This window comes from Oenanthe melanoleuca, chromosome 5, assembly GCF_029582105.1.
Source record: "Oenanthe melanoleuca isolate GR-GAL-2019-014 chromosome 5, OMel1.0, whole genome shotgun sequence".
Taxonomy (NCBI): domain Eukaryota; kingdom Metazoa; phylum Chordata; class Aves; order Passeriformes; family Muscicapidae; genus Oenanthe; species Oenanthe melanoleuca.
Window position 1 is genome coordinate 55,861,420 of NC_079339.1, and position 16,258 is coordinate 55,877,677.

Consider the following 16,258-nt stretch of genomic DNA (forward strand, 5'->3'; position numbering starts at 1 on the left):
GCCTCTGCAGAACCTCCCCATTTCTCCTTTTTTCTTTAAATAATTTCTGATATTATATATCCTGTATCCAGCTCAATGCTCTCCAGGGTCCTTTGCCCTAATATTTCTGTTGCTGCCTGTACAGGTAGACACCAGCACCTGCTCCTCTGGCCTTTCTGGAGCAGGTCATGCTGAGGTGGGAAGACCTTGGTGGAAAGAGAGCTTGATGATGATTTTTGATATTTTTCTGTGTCTGGCTGTGTCAGGCTGGCACTGCCATGTCCTCCCTGACCTAGATTTCCCTGCTGTGCCCTGGGCATTAGATCTGATGCTGATTTATGGCCAGTAATGCCTTGTCTTCAGACTCTACTTGTTGGCTCCCAGGGTCTCATACTTCCTTCCCTGGTGACATTTTTATGCAGGTGTAACTCTTGTACCTTTGGTGGAGTCACTTCTGATTTACCCCAGCCTGCAGTGCCTGACAGCTGGTTTTCTCCCTGAATTACTGTGCCTGACACATCACTGTAGGTGTTAGGCATTGTCACAAAATTAATTTTCCTCTCCAGAGCCCTCGGTGATTTCAGCTGAAGCTCTCTGCAATTGTCACTCTGCTCCCTGGAAGATTCATGCAGCTGGAGTGGCTTCAGCCCTGGGGGATGGGGAGACAAGTCCAAGTGCAAGACAACCCTTTTTGCCTTTTCTCTCATTTTTTATACATGGATTTCCCTGAGATTTCCAGGATTTGTTGTGGTCAGGTATGAGTGGCATAGAGAGAACTCAGCAATCCCTCTAGATGTGTATCAGATTCTTACAAAAAACCTTGTATTTCAGCAAAGCTCTTCTCCAACTCTGGGTTTTCCCTCCCTGTGGAAGAGCCTAAAGCTGCAGGGCAGTTTTATCTCAGCATCAAAAGCAGCTGGAATCTCTCCCTTTTCCAGGCTGAGGGGGAATCTGTAGCTCTGTGACTGGAGATTGACTTGGAGCAATCCTGAAAAGCTGAATTCACAAGGAACTGGGACCCAGCAAAGGTGGGCTGAAGGTGCCTGGGATGGGGCATTCCAGGGGTGGAATCTGGCCAGAAGAGAAGGTGGTTCTGCAAGGGAGGTTGGAGGACAACCTGGTCTGCTCTAAGGGTAAGAGCAGTGAGCAGCTGAATTTCCTGAATCATGCTGGAAATGGGATTTCAGTATTTTAAAAGACAAATGAGACTTAGCCAAACACATCCAGATTTTGTGAGATGCTTTGGAGTCTATTGCTCTAAAGGGAGTTGAGTCTCATTTCAGGTAATGGAAAAACATGATTTAGGTGCTAATTCACTTAGTGCTTGGAGTATTTTTGTCATGGAGCTCAGTGAAGTTTTATCATTCCAGGGAAAATGTGACTACAGCGAAATAAGAAAGAATTAATTGTATAAGTGGGCTTTAATTATCCTCAGGAAATTGCATTTGAAGGTGTTTTAGGTAGTATCATGGTGTCATTGAAACCTATTTACCAGTCATGTTACTATCACCAGAGTGAAAACCTCTTTACAAGAACCAGATTTTTAACTCACTAAATGATATTTATATTTTTTAAATAATGCTGCAGATCTAGCAGCATTTGCAAAAGAAACCATGCTTGTGTTTTCTCAGACCTCCTTTTAAAATGCTCTGTATTTTTCATACATTTCACTGCCCAGAGTACTGTGGAGGGCTGTCACAGACCTTATGTGAGGGTTTTACTGCCAGGTCAAACTGGAGCTCTCTGAGACCATTCACTGAAGCAGAAAGCCCCGAGGGCAGGTGGGGGTGGGAAGTGCTGGATCCTTTAGGATGGGTTCACTTTGCACACTGATGGTTTGGGCTTTGGGTACCTGCTCAGCATCTCCTGCCAGATGCTGTGAGCCCTGGAGGCCCGTGGATGCCCGTGGGGGCTGAGGATGTTCAGCATCACCAAACCAAGCTCTGCTCCCCTCTGTGGCTTGGCTTGGTCTGGGTGCACCCTGGCACCCACAGTGGCTGCTCAGCAGCAGCAAAAAGTGGAACCTGGTGTCACTGCAAGGGAAACAATAGCTGCTGTGGTGCAGCATCTGCAGCCAAAAAATGATGCTGTAAATATCCTGCTGGGATGGAGTGGACCTCCTTAATCTTATTAAAAGCTCCCTTCCACAGATGAGGCTGTAGCACTCTACAGCAGAGCCAGGACCTGATCCATGCCTGCCCAGATGCTGGAAGAAACCAGGAGCTGGTTTGGGCTACAGGAAAAGCCCCAAAGCAGAGCCCTGGGGAGAGCCACAACGTGGTGGTGACCTGCCACCAGCTGCTGAGGGGTTTCTCAACCAGGCAAACTGATGCTCCCAAACGTGTTAGGGCCCCTAAGGGTTGGATCCTGAAAGGGATTTGTCCCCTGCTCCATTCTCTGTGCTTACAAGAAGATGGGGAGTTGATCCTCAGCACCCAAGGTTTTTGTGGGCTGGGATCCCAGCTGACCCCCATTCCCCCATATCCATATCATGTGGAGGGCTGAGATTGGGTATCCCTGGATCTGGAAGCTGCAATGCCTATTTACAATAGACTGCCAAAGCTGTGGAAAAGTGATGCAGCTCCAACTAGGAGGCTGTAGTAACTCATACCCTCTGCAAAATGACCTGGGGGAGAGGTTTTACATGCACCAAAGCTGATCATTCACTTGTTTGAATTTAGGACTCACTTCCATCTCAGGGGAGGATGAATCAGAAGCCACTGCAAAGAAATCAATTGTGTAATCAGAGTGTCAGTAGGATTAAGTCTGTTTTTTCCACACTGTCCTCCTGCCCTCCTACCTGTGCTGGAGACAGCACCTGCCATGGCAATGTTCCCTCTGGTTGCTGTGGGGTCTGGGGGAAGGATGAATAACTTGCCCAGCTGAGGCTCTGACTCACTCCTGTCCCCAGGAGCTGAGGCACGGGCTGTCAGCTGCTGGGGACAGCAGGGAGCAGCCTTCCTGCTGCTCTGAGTTTCCCCAGCACATCCAGGACCATGCAGAGAACCACGGGGAGGAATAACAGAATGGGATCATGAACCCTCCAGATACGTCCTTTCCTGTAGCATCTACTGTGCACATGAATTCCCAAAAGATTCTCAGAGTGTGGCTATTCATGCCTGCCAGTGCCATTTGTGGGGATGTAGCTTTGCTGCAGACAGGATTATGAGAGTTCTGGAGGAAGGGAAGTTGCCAACCTGTAAAGTGGGTTTGGGAATCCCGAGCTAAAACAAAGAGCACCATCTCCTGGCAGCTGGGGATGGCTGGCACTGCTCCCAGGGATGCACTCCCTATTGCACTTCTGCTGCAGGGCTTGCTGCTCTCTCTGTCCAGCCCAGAGCATCTGGAGGTGGGAGAGCTCAGGGCTGACATGGCCACTGAGAAGGGCTAATCCAGGAGTCACTGGGAGCTGATCCACAGCACACTGATGCCTCTGCTTGGCCTGAGACCTCTCAGCCATTTGGGTTTCAAGCTGTTGACACACAATTGCTGGAGTACTTTTGAGTTTTGTTTGGATATCGAAGTGTTTGGGGTTAGAAAATTCAAGCAGAAGGGTCTTGCAGAACTGAGAGGATGACTCCCAAGTGGTACACTCGAATATCCCTGAGGGTGAGATTATTTTGAAGCAGTGTATGACTTGGGTTGAGGGTAAGAGATGCTTCTGCCACTGGTGCAAGCTGCCCTTGCTACTGACAGGAAGGTTCTAGTCAAGGACATTCAGAAATCTGGAGCTTTCCTGAGGTTTGGGTTGAATTTGAAATCAAGCAGAGAGGGGAAAACAGCTTGGTCTGGATCCAAGAAAATGGTGTGCTTTGAATTTGGAGACACACTTGGGACTGCTGGTCTGTCTGGGTATGGTAAAGAGGAGTGGAAAAGTGATGTAAGACTGAACACCTGCATAAAGATGTGCATGGATACAGATGAGAATGCAGTGAGACATCATGCGTTTTGAAAAAGAAAAGAACTGAGTTCAGGAACTAAAAGGACACAATGAGACATCATGTATCAGGGTCAAAAACCAGGAAAAAATCCTTCCCTTTTCCCCCCTTGTTTTTAAAGCATAAGTGAGGAATAAAAAAAGCCAAGGTCAAGCAAAGGCTTTTTACTAGTGACTGATGACAAAGTTGTAAATTTGGTCCAGAAAAAAGAGGCAGGACAGTTTAATAACAACTTTTGTCGTGCATTTGGAAGAAAGCAGGAAGATACATTTTCCTAATGGTCATGGCTGAGTGATAAAAATGAAATATCTCTGGTTGATTAATTACTGCAGGTCAGGGATTGTTGAAGTGGGACAGGGTGGACATGGGGGAGAGCTGGGAAGACTCTGCTTCTGGGAGCTTTCATCCCTGCAGCACTGGGGCAGCCAGCAATGCCTCCTGAAGCTCAAGACCCAAAGCAAAAAGTCAGAGCCAATGATTTAAAAGACTTACAGGAATTTGCTGGAAGCTGCTTGTTCCCACTATTCTGCTTTTGTCTGAAAAGGTCACTGAAACCTTGATTCCTCCCATTGCAACCAAAAAGGTTTTGTCTTCTCTGCACAGCTCCAGGCTGTAAAAACTGCATCAACTAATTAAAGATTCATTCTCCCCTCTCTTCTTCTGAAAAATTATTAATTTTGAGCAAAGCAGTGACAATAAATACAGAACCTTGATTTGAGGGGTTGCCAGCTGTTTTGGGGAACTGAAATTTCATGTCACAGAATCATGGAATGGTTTGAGTGGAAAGGGACCTTAAAGGTCATCTTGTTCCAACCCTCCTGCTGTGGTCAGGGATACTTTCCACTAGACCAGGTCCCTCAAATGTCAGTGTGTCTGTGCCAGTGAAGATCACCAGAGCTGCATGTGGAGCTTGAGAGGTTAATACGAAATAAGGCTATTTTATTGAGAGTTGAGCACAATATTCTGAAGTGATCAATTTTAATAAGGCCAAGAATACTCTGGTTGAGGATAAAAAAGAATCAGTTTTATTTAAATCAGCTCTTTTTCTTGACTGTGATCCTCAGCTAACTTTTTGTTCCCTGTTCCAGTGTGCTGCAGCAGTGCATCTTGCCTTGATCCAAATTGGTCTTCAGCTGCCTTTCTTAAATTAAGAGCTACTCTGCATGGAACCAATGATTTCTAAATTATTTCCTGTGTCAATGGCTAAATAGCTCTTAAATCCTGTTCCATAGCAGAGGATTTCTGGAGCATTCACTTATTCTGAGCAAACAAAACAGTCATTTTCCAATATTTTTTTTTTTTTTTTCCTTTGCAGTTGATGAAAGCACATGTAACTTGCTGAGCATCTCAGCTGGGCTGGAGTGATTGAATCACATCCATTGCTTCTTAGCTTGTTGCAGGAAGTGAAATTATTTCCCCAGGGCTCATGTTACAAGAAAGCACAACTGCTGCTCTCAGGAGCTGAATAGCTTTCCTTCACCTGAATTGGCAGGCAAGTTTTTGGGCAGTTTTGAGTAAAATCCAGATTTTAAAAAACCCCAACCTTTGTAACAAGGGTAAATTCAGACCTGATACTGTCATCTGTTACCAGTGCTATTCAAGGCTTCTCCTTCCCACGGATATTGAACCAAATAAACCTAAAGTCAGAGAGGGCATTGCTTCATCACCAGGCTGAGTACACTATTCTTCAGCAAAAATCTGCTCAGCCATTATCAGTTTCCATGTCTTTAACAGCCAGTCTAATAGCTGAGAGATTCATGCTTCCCAAATGAGAGCAGTTTTAGCAATGGCTTTAAATCAATCCCAGTGGAAATAGGGAGTTACATTAAATCCTATTAATTAGGCAATTTCAGCTGTCTTCAGTGCTTTTGACTCTGCTGTTGCCTTGAGAGTTGGGATCCCCATATGTCCTGCTAATGTGAACCTTCCCTTTGCTCACATACCCTGTAACTCTTTCTCCTCCTCAACCCCAGTAGGAAATGCATTTTCTGGTTTCATTTTTATTTGCAAAACTGCTGCAGGAAAAAGAAAAAAAGGTTTGATTGACAGTGATTCCATTCTAAATCAGCTCCTGTGTTAAACATCTGCTACAGTACTGGGTTTGTGCTGTTTGAAAATGTGATGTTTGTGTGAATGACTATTTCAGGGTTATTTTTCTTTCTGAGCAATAACCTGAAGAACAGGCTGGTATTTCCTCAGCCTGTCTTTATCACCATGGCTCTCCTGTGAGCTGCTCTGGCTATAACTCCTGCTATGAAGCACCTGACACAAATGCATCAGAAACCCTTTCCCTGCCCTATTGATCAGCACTGCCAGGAGCTGAAAATGCTTGTGCATCTGGCTCCCATGTAGTGTGGACAGAGCACAAATGAAAGCTGTGAGCAGCATCTGTGAATATTGCTTTGGCAGTGGCTGCAATCTCCTTTGACTCTGTTTGTGCTCCCTTTCTCCTTGCAAGACTGGGATGTTTGTAGGACTGGATTTTTGCCCTCTGATGGTGCTGTGACAGTGTGCTCCTCGTGAGCAGGAAGAATCCCACAGCCATCTTGAGCTGGTCCACGGCCACTCAGAGTCAGTGGGACTTTTCTAGAGAATTCTGTGGGCTTTGGGTCAGCTCCAGGAGGCACTGAGGAAGCATTTAATGAAAGAGCAGCCCTGAAACCCCGTGATTTAGACAGCCACTCACCCAGCACAAACAGTAAATTACAAATAGCAGATACTGGCAGCAACAGGCATGAATAGTCTGTAGTCAGCAGCTCACAGCCTGGAATATGTTGGCGTAAACAATGCATCAGATAATTCCAGCTAACCAACACATTTGGGAAAATCCAAGCCTGCTCATGGATAATTTTCAAAAAGGCAAGTTCAGCAAGAAGAGCACTTGCAAGGAATAGAACCTTTTCCCTTTTGCTTACTGCTCATTTAGGAATGTGTTCTGGGTATGAGCTGTCCTTGTGAGGCACTGGATGACCTCAGGTCGAACCTGGGTGCTGGCCAGCTCTGTTTATCTCTTATTCTGCTTTGGTTCCACTGTGCCTTTCCCCTGTGGCTTCATTCTCATGTAGCTTTGCTGTTGGGACTGGGTTATTTGGAGCAGTGAGGATGGGAGCTGCCTGCACCAAGTTACAAAAGCATCTTGCAGCCCTGAGTGAGCTGGCAGGAAAATAGAAGGTGAAATTTGGAGTAGGTAAATATAAAGGTGCACAGAAAGAGAGGGGGAAATAAGCCCCAAGTTCACATCTCTACAGTGACCCTCAATACTCTGAGACAAGAGCTTGTCTTGATGATAAATGTTTCTATGAAAAGTCCTGTGCAGTGAGAACAGCCAGCTGAAGGCTGGGAATGACTGGGAATGGATGGTTTTCCACCTGCTGGCTGCAGCATCCCTTGCTCAGTGCTCTCCCGTGGCAAAGGCTGCTACAAATCCCTGGCTGAGGGGATGGAGCTGCTGCCAGCATCGTGTGCAGGAGCAGATCAGCAGGGGGACTGGTGGGGAGCACAGCACCCAAAGCCAGGGAGGATGGGGACACAGGAGCAGGTGGCACAGGTGGGCTGAAAAGCAAGGAGGGGCACTTCTGGGTTGCTTTTCCCCTGTGCTAACAGGTTTCCCCCTGTAATAAGAGGGGCATGTTGTTCCCAGCCTAGAGGCAATCCAGGGAAAAGGAATTGCTTGTAAGACATCACAACACTGAACAGTGCAGAAATGTGATGAGGGAAATGATCACTCTGCCTTTGTGCAGGGCTTGGGGGGCGTGTGTGTCAAATCCAGTGAGGCTGTGCAGTAAAATAAAGCCTTCAGCTACAACTCTGAGGTATTACAGGGTGGAAAATACTGCTCCAGGGCTTGCTAAATGAGCTGCACATCCCTGATGCATGTGGGGAAAAGCAGTGGTGGTGGTGTTTAGAGATGGTATCATTCTCTGTGTGTGCAAGGAGGAGGGAAATACTCAAAAGCAAGCAGCAAAATGCAAAAGCTTTCAAATGGACATTTTCCAGCTTCTGGCTTTGCAGCTGCAGCAATGTCCCTTAAGGGTTATGATGAAGTCTGCACTGTGTGTGGTAGTCCAGGCATGTGTGGAGCAGGTCAGGAGCCTCACATCCCCTGCAGGTGATGAGCAGAGGTCAGAGAAAGCCAGCCAGCCCCTGAGATGCTTCAGCACACGAGGGGTTAACAGGCTGCTCCCTCCCATAGGCACCAGCTCCTACAGACATTGGCTTTGCTCCTCTCATCCCATCCCCTCAGCCCCCACAGAAATCCATCTCTCCACCTCTCATGGGGATCTCACTGCTCCTATCGAGCTGTGCTGTGTGTGAATGCTGCAGAGGGACAGTGGCCACTGCTTCTAATTTAATTAGCATCATCCCCAGGAGCTGGAGCCTGGCAGAGGGAATTAGAGGCAGTGCATGAAAATGATGCATGGATTTAACCACCTTCGTGCCAGCATGATTTCTAGATGATGCACATGGGCTACAGCTTTCTGAATGTGTGGAAATCACTGAATGAGGATGGTGATGCCCTGGTGTTTCACAAATTTAAGATGAAATGCAATCTAAATCTACTTGCCAACTTTCCCTCTCAATTTCTGCCCAGCAGATTTTTTTTTCATAATAAAAAGTTTCCTTAGGATGAATTTCCTCCAGGTCTATGTATTTAAAAAGAAATATTGATTTAGCATTGGACATTAGATTTCTTTTAAGGATATTGGATGCTGAGCCACTGGGTTGGATTTTGAGTGATGTTGAGAGGTTGCAATCACAGGAAGGTTTTATTTACAGGCTGGGCAAACATTGGCCAGGAATGCTTAGTTACTATCAGGATCCTTACAGCTATTTTAAGAAGGAACAGCAGCTGGAAGCCTTGTGTGACAGATGTGCCACTATATTGCCCAAAGGTATAGAAAGAGACAGCCCCAAGAGCTTGCAAGCAAAGTCAAGTCTGGTTCACAAACCAAATCTAAAATCAGCAGGGGGTGAGTGTGGCTTTGCAGAAAGCTTGATGCAGAAAGCTTGATGCAGAAAGCATGCAGGCATTTGTGTCTTACTGTGCCTCGTTTTTGTGTGTTTGCTTCAGGTGTCACAGGCTCCTCACATCTCTTTGACTTCGGCTCCACCGCCAACGGGGGGGACAACTCCTTCTACACCTCTCTGATCTCTGATGTCCACTACACCACCCCACGGGACTCCACCTATTTCACTGGCATCTATCAGCAGGAAAACACCCCCATTCCCTGCTCAGGCAGCACAGAAGGGTTTAATGCTCTGGGGCATCCTGTTCAAGACGTGACTGGGTTTGAGTCCCGTGGCTTGTTTAGCTCAGACTCGGGAATAGAGATGACTCCTGCCGAGTCTACTGAAGTCGACAAAACCTTAGCAGATCCCATGAAAGTAGAAGCTTACAAATACATGGACATGAGTAGATCAGAAGAAATAAAGTACCAAGGAAATTATGACTCTGACTCAGAAGATGAGAGCCCAGGCCTTAGTGACAAGTACCGGGGAGCACCCGCAGGGTCCGGCCACGCCGCCCAACCTCCGCGGGCGCCCTCGGAGAGCACAAAGGCAGCCAAGGAGCAAGACCTGCTGGAAGACAGAAGGTGTGGGGCTCAGCACAGTCCCTCTGTGGCTACAAGCCCTGTCAAGATCACACTCACCGAGACAGACAGCACCAAGGAAGCTGCCAGCAAAGAGCCGAGCCCGACCCAGCCGGACGCCGGCCTGAAGCCGAGCCGAGAGGTGGTGCCAACGGTGACGGTGTCAGAGCCAGAGGATGACAGCCCAGGATCTGTCACACCCCCCTCCTCTGGCACAGGTAATGCTGGTGCTGCTGCAGGCCACTGAGGGTTTTGCTATTCAAGGGGCGGTTGTACAATTGTACCCTGCACATTGGAGAATTACCGTGGATTTTTGGGGTGTGACAGGACATGGATGAGTCTCCATGCTGTGTCTCCATGATTGTGCTCTGCTCTGGCACCAGTTTGTGCAGCCAAAGTGAAAGTAGAGGCAAACTGTGCTGCCCATCACGACACACTGCTCAGGATGGGCTGCCCTTGCTGTGTGGAAAGGGATCCAGGCTGAGCTCAGCCCTCAGGGATCTCTCCTGGAGGAGAAGCAGTGGCATCACTGGGGTATCTTCATCTAGGTCATGGTTTGAGCTGGATCCTGGTGTTTGGGGTCTCTTGGTCACCCTGGCTGTCCAGACTCCCCAAGGGAAATGAGGTGTGTGGGATCAGGGCAATGCAGCTGACTGGGTTCATATTATTAAAATTTTAATGGCTGGCTTAACATCTCTTTGCCCCCCTGCAGAAATTAAGGTTAAATTGTTAAAAATCAGTGCTGTTTTCATGTCCAAATGCTGCTTTTATAAAGTGCTGAGGAGGAAAATGCTCTCACCTCATTTACAAAGGAGACTGGAGGGACAAAGGGCCAGTCTCTTTAAAAGACTTCTGATTGCTATTGGGGGGGTGGGTCACCAAATCCCAAGTTTATACATTTTCCTACTGTCTGATTACTGCAGTAGTGCATAGTATCTATTCCTCATTTTCCCTATTATACACTGCTAAAATATAAAAGTAGCATAGCCCTTTAAAAAGGGCTAAAGTTTTGTGAGAGAAAACGGAATTTTTTAGGACTGAAAATCAAATTTCAAAGTCATGGATCAAAACCCTTGAACAATGAACATTTGACAAAGGACATCCCCAAGCTGAAACTTCCATTGCTTCAATTTCATTTCGAATCAATTAGATTTTCCTTAAAATGGCAGTCTGGCACCCATACTAATATCTCCCCTTGGAGAAATATTTAGTCCCTAGAGAAAAGTGAGGGAGCATTTTTGCATTTCCACATAGGAAAAGGAGACAGAGTCCACTACAGCTGTGAATTTATTCTGCCTACATCAGCCAGAAACTTTAATGAATAGACTTTAGAGCCACATTTTTCTTCTTTTATTTGACTGAGTGAAATCACACACTGCTCCTGAGACGTGCCTCTGTTCATCGATTTACACGTTTTGCTACAAGGTAATTAAGGACTTCAGGCACTGTTAGTTACTTAGTCCTGGTGACTGTTCAAGGCTGCCTTGGGGATGCTTGGTGTCTGTATCCCACCAAAACTGCTTATCCATCCTGTTAAGGAGAGAAGGCAGCATCTTCTTCTAAAAGATTGGCTCCCAAGGAGTGTTTCCTCTGGATTTCCCCCCTTTCCTGCAGCTGGGAATGTTGCATGCCCAGACCCCACGTTCACAAGTGATGAAGAAATTTGAAACCTGCCCTTGCTGTTCCCGTGCAGTGACCCAACAAAGGTACCCCTCAAGCATTCTGGCAAAGCTGCCAGTCACCCCCTGCTTGGATCAAGACTTTTGAAAACATTTTGCTTTTAATCTCTGTCCCTCATCTTTGTGGGGAAGGAAGATGTGGTTTGTCTCTGTGCTGTGCTGAAAGGCTGTGGGTATTTATCCACTTCCCAGTGCCAGCAGTAAATGTGACACCCTGCTGCTGGCCACAAAGGACTGTTTTATTCCCAAGGTGAATGCCAGGCCTGGGAGTTACTGCCAGCTCAGGGAGGAGTGGGGTGAAGCCCAGGGAGGGCTGGAAGTCACATGCCTGTTTGGATTTGTGCCGGATCCAGTCGTGGCTCAGGGAGAAAATGCCCACATGTGGTGATGCAGGAGAGCAGCACAGCTTCCTGCAGCCAGGGAAGGATGCACGAGCTCCCAATGCAGCAGAAAATTCCCAGCATCCAGACTGGAGTGTGTTGCAACAGTGCCAGCACCTTAATCCTGTCTGTGGCCACAGTTTGGGTGCAGGAGGACTTTCTTGTGTCATCTGCAACCACTGGAAACCTTCCTGCACTCCTCTGTGGTACCCAGCCCTGTGGATACCTGCAGGCACTGTCCTCTCATGGACCTCTTCACCAGCATCCACTGGAGAAAACTTGGGGATTTATTTTCCTGGTGGCTTTCTTGACTCCTCACAACCTGCAATGCCACTTAGTGGCCCCATCACATTAAAAAGCCATCACTTGATGGCTTTTTCAATGTGACTGGGGAATTGCAGTCAGAAAATGCAGACTAGTTGTAAATATTTTTGTTTAGTTTTGTTTCAAGTTTTGGGTGATGAGATAGTAATTATTTTTGTTAACATAGTTCAAAATGACATTAAGAATTGCAGTAGAAAAAAATTGGTTCCATTCTTGGACCCAACTGAGCTAAAAGCAAACAGACAGAATTCCAGAATTCACCACCTATACCCTGAGAAAAAAAAACAAAACCCCCAAATTAATGAAAAAAAAAAAAAAAACTAGTCAGCCAAGAACTAACAAACAAACAAAACAAAACAAAGAACAAAAAAAAAAAAAAAAAGAGAGAGAGAGAGAGAAAAGTTTCTGATCTTAAATTTTTTCACACCTGAAAGTCAAAGTTTGGAAATTACAGGATCAGCAGAACCCACCAGCCCCAGGTGTGTATTTGTCCCCCAGAACAGATGAGTATCTGTTGGTGGCAGTCTGATGCTGTCATGTGTGTCCTATGTTCCTCCTGACTGATGGTTTTCCTGGTGAAAACCACATTGTTGAGCCACTGGTCCAGCAGTAAGCGGCACTGCCTTCAACCTCAGCTTTTTCTTTAGAAAGTGATGGTTCTGCGATAAGGAGTACCTGCATGGGAGATGCTGTATGAGGTCAGGCTGTTATTGCTGTTGTCATCCCAGACTGGTACACTTTGTGCCTGTGCTCCCAGCCCTGCTAGAGGGATACGTGCCACTGTGAAATCTATTGCGTTCGTTCCGCAAATTGCTAGAAAATAGGATTATTTATTTTTTTTTTCCTTTTTCTCTTTCCTCGTGCACGGCAGAACCATCCGGCTCAGAGTCGCAGGGCAAAGGCAGCCTGTCGGAGGACGAGCTCATCAGTGCCATCAAGGAAGCCAAGAGCTTTTCCCTGGAGGCGGCGGAGGCTCCGCGCCCGGCAGCCGCGGCCGCGGAGAAGCGGGAGCAGCGCAAGCCCGGCCGCGCTCCCGCAGCCCCGCACGGCGACCACGACGCCAGCAGCGCCGAGTCCGGCGACTCGGAGATCGAGCTGGTCTCGGAGGACCCGCTGGCCGCCGAGGAGGTGCTGCACTCCAACTACATGACCTTCAGCCACATCGGCGGGCCGCCTCCGTCGCCCGCCTCGCCCTCCATCCAGTACAGCATCCTGCGGGAGGAGCGGGAGGCAGAGCTCGACAGCGAGCTCATCATCGAGTCCTGCGACGCCTCGTCGGCCTCGGAGGAGAGCCCCAAGAGGGAGCAGGACTCGCCGCTGATGAAGCCCAAGGTCATGGACATCATCAAGGAGGAGAACAACGCGCGCACTGACGCCTCGGACTACGAGGCCGGTAAAATGACGGAGAGCAGGATGAACAGGGAGAACCTGGCAGAGTCCTCGTCCTACCTGAAAAGCTCCTTTGTTGCACCAAAAACAGGCGCCGAGCCCCCGACCTCTGCCGTCAGCACCGAGGAGCTGAAGGAAAGAGTAAAACTGAAGAAACCCATTGAAGAAACTGTTGTTAACCAAAGTAAAGTGTCTTCTAAGGACTTTGGCAAAAAAAGTCCTTTGGCTTCGTTCCTACTGCCGTTTTTAAATAAGCAGAAAGGTAAATGCAGATGTTATGTTGGTTTTTTGTGGTGCTGCTGACAGGAGGGGAGGGAGAAGTTCCTTGCAGGGAGATGTTCAAAGTGCAGAGCTGCTGGCACAGGATATCCTCAGGTGGGAGCTGGGTGTGTCTGTGACAATCTATACATCACCTGCCCATCCTCTTAGGGAAAAAAATGAATACCAGCAACAATAATTTTTATGTCGCTATCAGACTAGGAATGGCGAATAATATAGCAACACACACACTTCCTTCTGAGGCAGAAGAAAAGCGGTTTATTAAAAAGTAACTTTTATAGGTTAGATCGTGCAACACAGAATAGAAAAAGCTCATTGGTTCAAGAATTGGAAACATGCTCTTACCAAATCATCACGTAGCCCATGCACTGCTCTGTGATCAACACCAGGTGCATATCTCTGTTATTAATTCCACTGCTTCTGTTTTCTTTGAGCAGCTTGGGAAAATGCAAGCTGCATCTTTCCCTGAATCCTCACCAGTATCCACATTTTTAGGCTTAAGCATAGATACAGGATGGTGCAGTAACCCCAGTGCCATACCTGATTTGTACATCAGGCATCTGAGGACAAAGAGAACAAATGATCATCTTATCTTTTAAATACTACTTGCCTTGTCCCAGGGAAGGGGTGCAATCAGTGATGTCATTCTGCATCTCTCAGAAGGGTAAGGATACAGATTTTCAGGAAGCATTCATTAAAAAAAAAAAAAAAAAAAAAAAAAAAAAAGAAGAAGTGGAGAAGGAGAGGAGTTGGGTTTGGGGAGTCTGGGTGTTTCTGGAAGTATTCAAGGCCAGGTTGGATGGAGCTTTGAGCAGTCAGGTCCGGTGGAAAGTGTCCCTGTCTCCTGTCTGTGAATGTGGCATTGGAATTGTATAATATTTAAGGTCTCTTCCAACCCAAACCATTCAGTGATACTGAAGCTGATGCAGTTTAAACAAATCTCTCATGGTGGTTGACACTTCCATTCTTAATAATGAGGATACTTCCAGTGCAGGGAAGTGGGTGGCTCATCCCAGCTGTGCAGGACTTAGGGGACACCCTGTGTGCTCCTCTGAGATCCTCTTCCTGAATCCAGCAGTGTGAGGAGGAAGGCCAGGACACTTCTAGGTCTCACTTCTAGGTGAGCTCAAGCTGTCTGCCCATAGGATCCCTTCAAGGCCAGTGCAGAACCAGCCAGGTCCAGGCTTGCCGTGCCAGGCACTGTGGTATAACAGGACCCACCAAACCTTTAGAGAGAATTCCAGGTTTTAGTCTGAGCTGAACCCTGAGGACCAAGGGGTAGGGTGTGGTCACTGCTGACACTGCTGGGGTCCCTATAGGCTGTAAGGGGCTTGGGTTACAAACCACTGAGGAAAAAAAGGCACTTTATTCTTTGCAAGATGCCAGCTTTAAGTAGTATTTTGTGTGCCCTGGCTTTGTAGGCTGGTGTGGGAGGGAGGGACACTGGGGCTGCCCCACACCTGCCCTGCTGCCACCCCCCTGGCTGGGCTGGAGGACAGTGAGTACCCACATCTCTTGTCAGATGGGCTGTTTTTGGAGCTGCTGCTTCCTTGCAAATAGCTGGATAGAGATCGGAGGGGAGCAAGAATCCCCCCCACCCTGCTTAAAGAGCATCTTTTCCCTCTGCCCACGTTTGTGCAGGCGTGTCCCACATGATGGCCTGGAGATGTGGCAGGTGTGTGAGTGGCACACTTAAACCCATTTTCTGTGTGCTGTGAGCCCAAACATGCAAGAAACAGCCTGAACTTGCATCATGTGCTGAGGGCTGCAAGATCTGCAGCACAAACAAAATATGTTAATACTGATTCTGAGTGGCAATGCACTGATGACATTAACAGTCTGAAGGAGAAACATGATTGCTGCTTGTGTGTTTTCCTGGCAGACTCTCAGAGCTCCCAATGTCATGCTGTGCATCTCATCTCCCTCACAAACAGCCTGAGCTCAAACCATTTCTTTCCCACTTACCAAATTCCCATTTTTTAGGACTAGAGAAGCCTCTGCCCAAATCCTACAAGCTGTAGGGCTGATTAAATTAATTCTAATTTTGTAACTTTTAAACACTGCTCCTTCAGTCTAGCATTGGGTGTTTGCAATCCCAGTGTATGTGTGTTGCAATGGACAAAACAGTAAAAATTTGGTCTTGGATTTGGGAAAGCAGCTGGGGATTATCACGTGGACAGCTAGTGTTCTGTCCCTCAGTTTTGAGATTTCAGGATCTGTTACAATTTTTAATACCCCTCAGTCACATTCAGATTTTTTTTGCTTAAGTTTCGTGACTCTCTTTATTTCTGTCATTGCCTGAAGTGATGTTAACATACTTGTTCTCACATGGTGGTCAGAGAAAATCCCTGTGTAGTGGGCAGACTTTGTCCCTGTGTCCATGTTTCCTATCTTTATTCCCCTAGGGCAGTAGGGGCAGGAACTTTTCCTCACAAGACAGCTAACTACTGCTTGGTGGTGCAAAGAGGACTAATTCAGTATGTGCTTTTTTGCTCTCAAGACAGCTTTCTTGCTGGTGCCTAAGGCAAGGAAAACAAAAACATAGAGCCTCTTGAGAGTATTGTTGGTAAAACTTGTGTATATTTTTTTTAAAGCTGATTTCTAGATATGGAGAGGTAGGTTCAAAACAAGAAAGTCTGGATGATGTAGGATTTTTACAATGCCTTCCAGTGCACAGTGTTGCTATATCTGGGCAATAT

General features: G+C 47.1%; 1 protein-coding gene across 1 annotated transcript in view; it reads left to right on the plus strand.

Moving 5' to 3' along the window:
- The window catches only part of RTN1 (reticulon 1), a 115,718-nt gene that overhangs the window by 57,358 nt on the left and 42,102 nt on the right, over positions 1–16,258 (plus strand). Inside the window, exons 2-3 of the mRNA XM_056494021.1 lie at positions 8,989–9,726; positions 12,763–13,542. Coding sequence (XP_056349996.1) covers positions 8,989–9,726; positions 12,763–13,542 — 1,518 coding nt within the window. The remainder of the gene's footprint in view (positions 1–8,988; positions 9,727–12,762; positions 13,543–16,258) is intronic.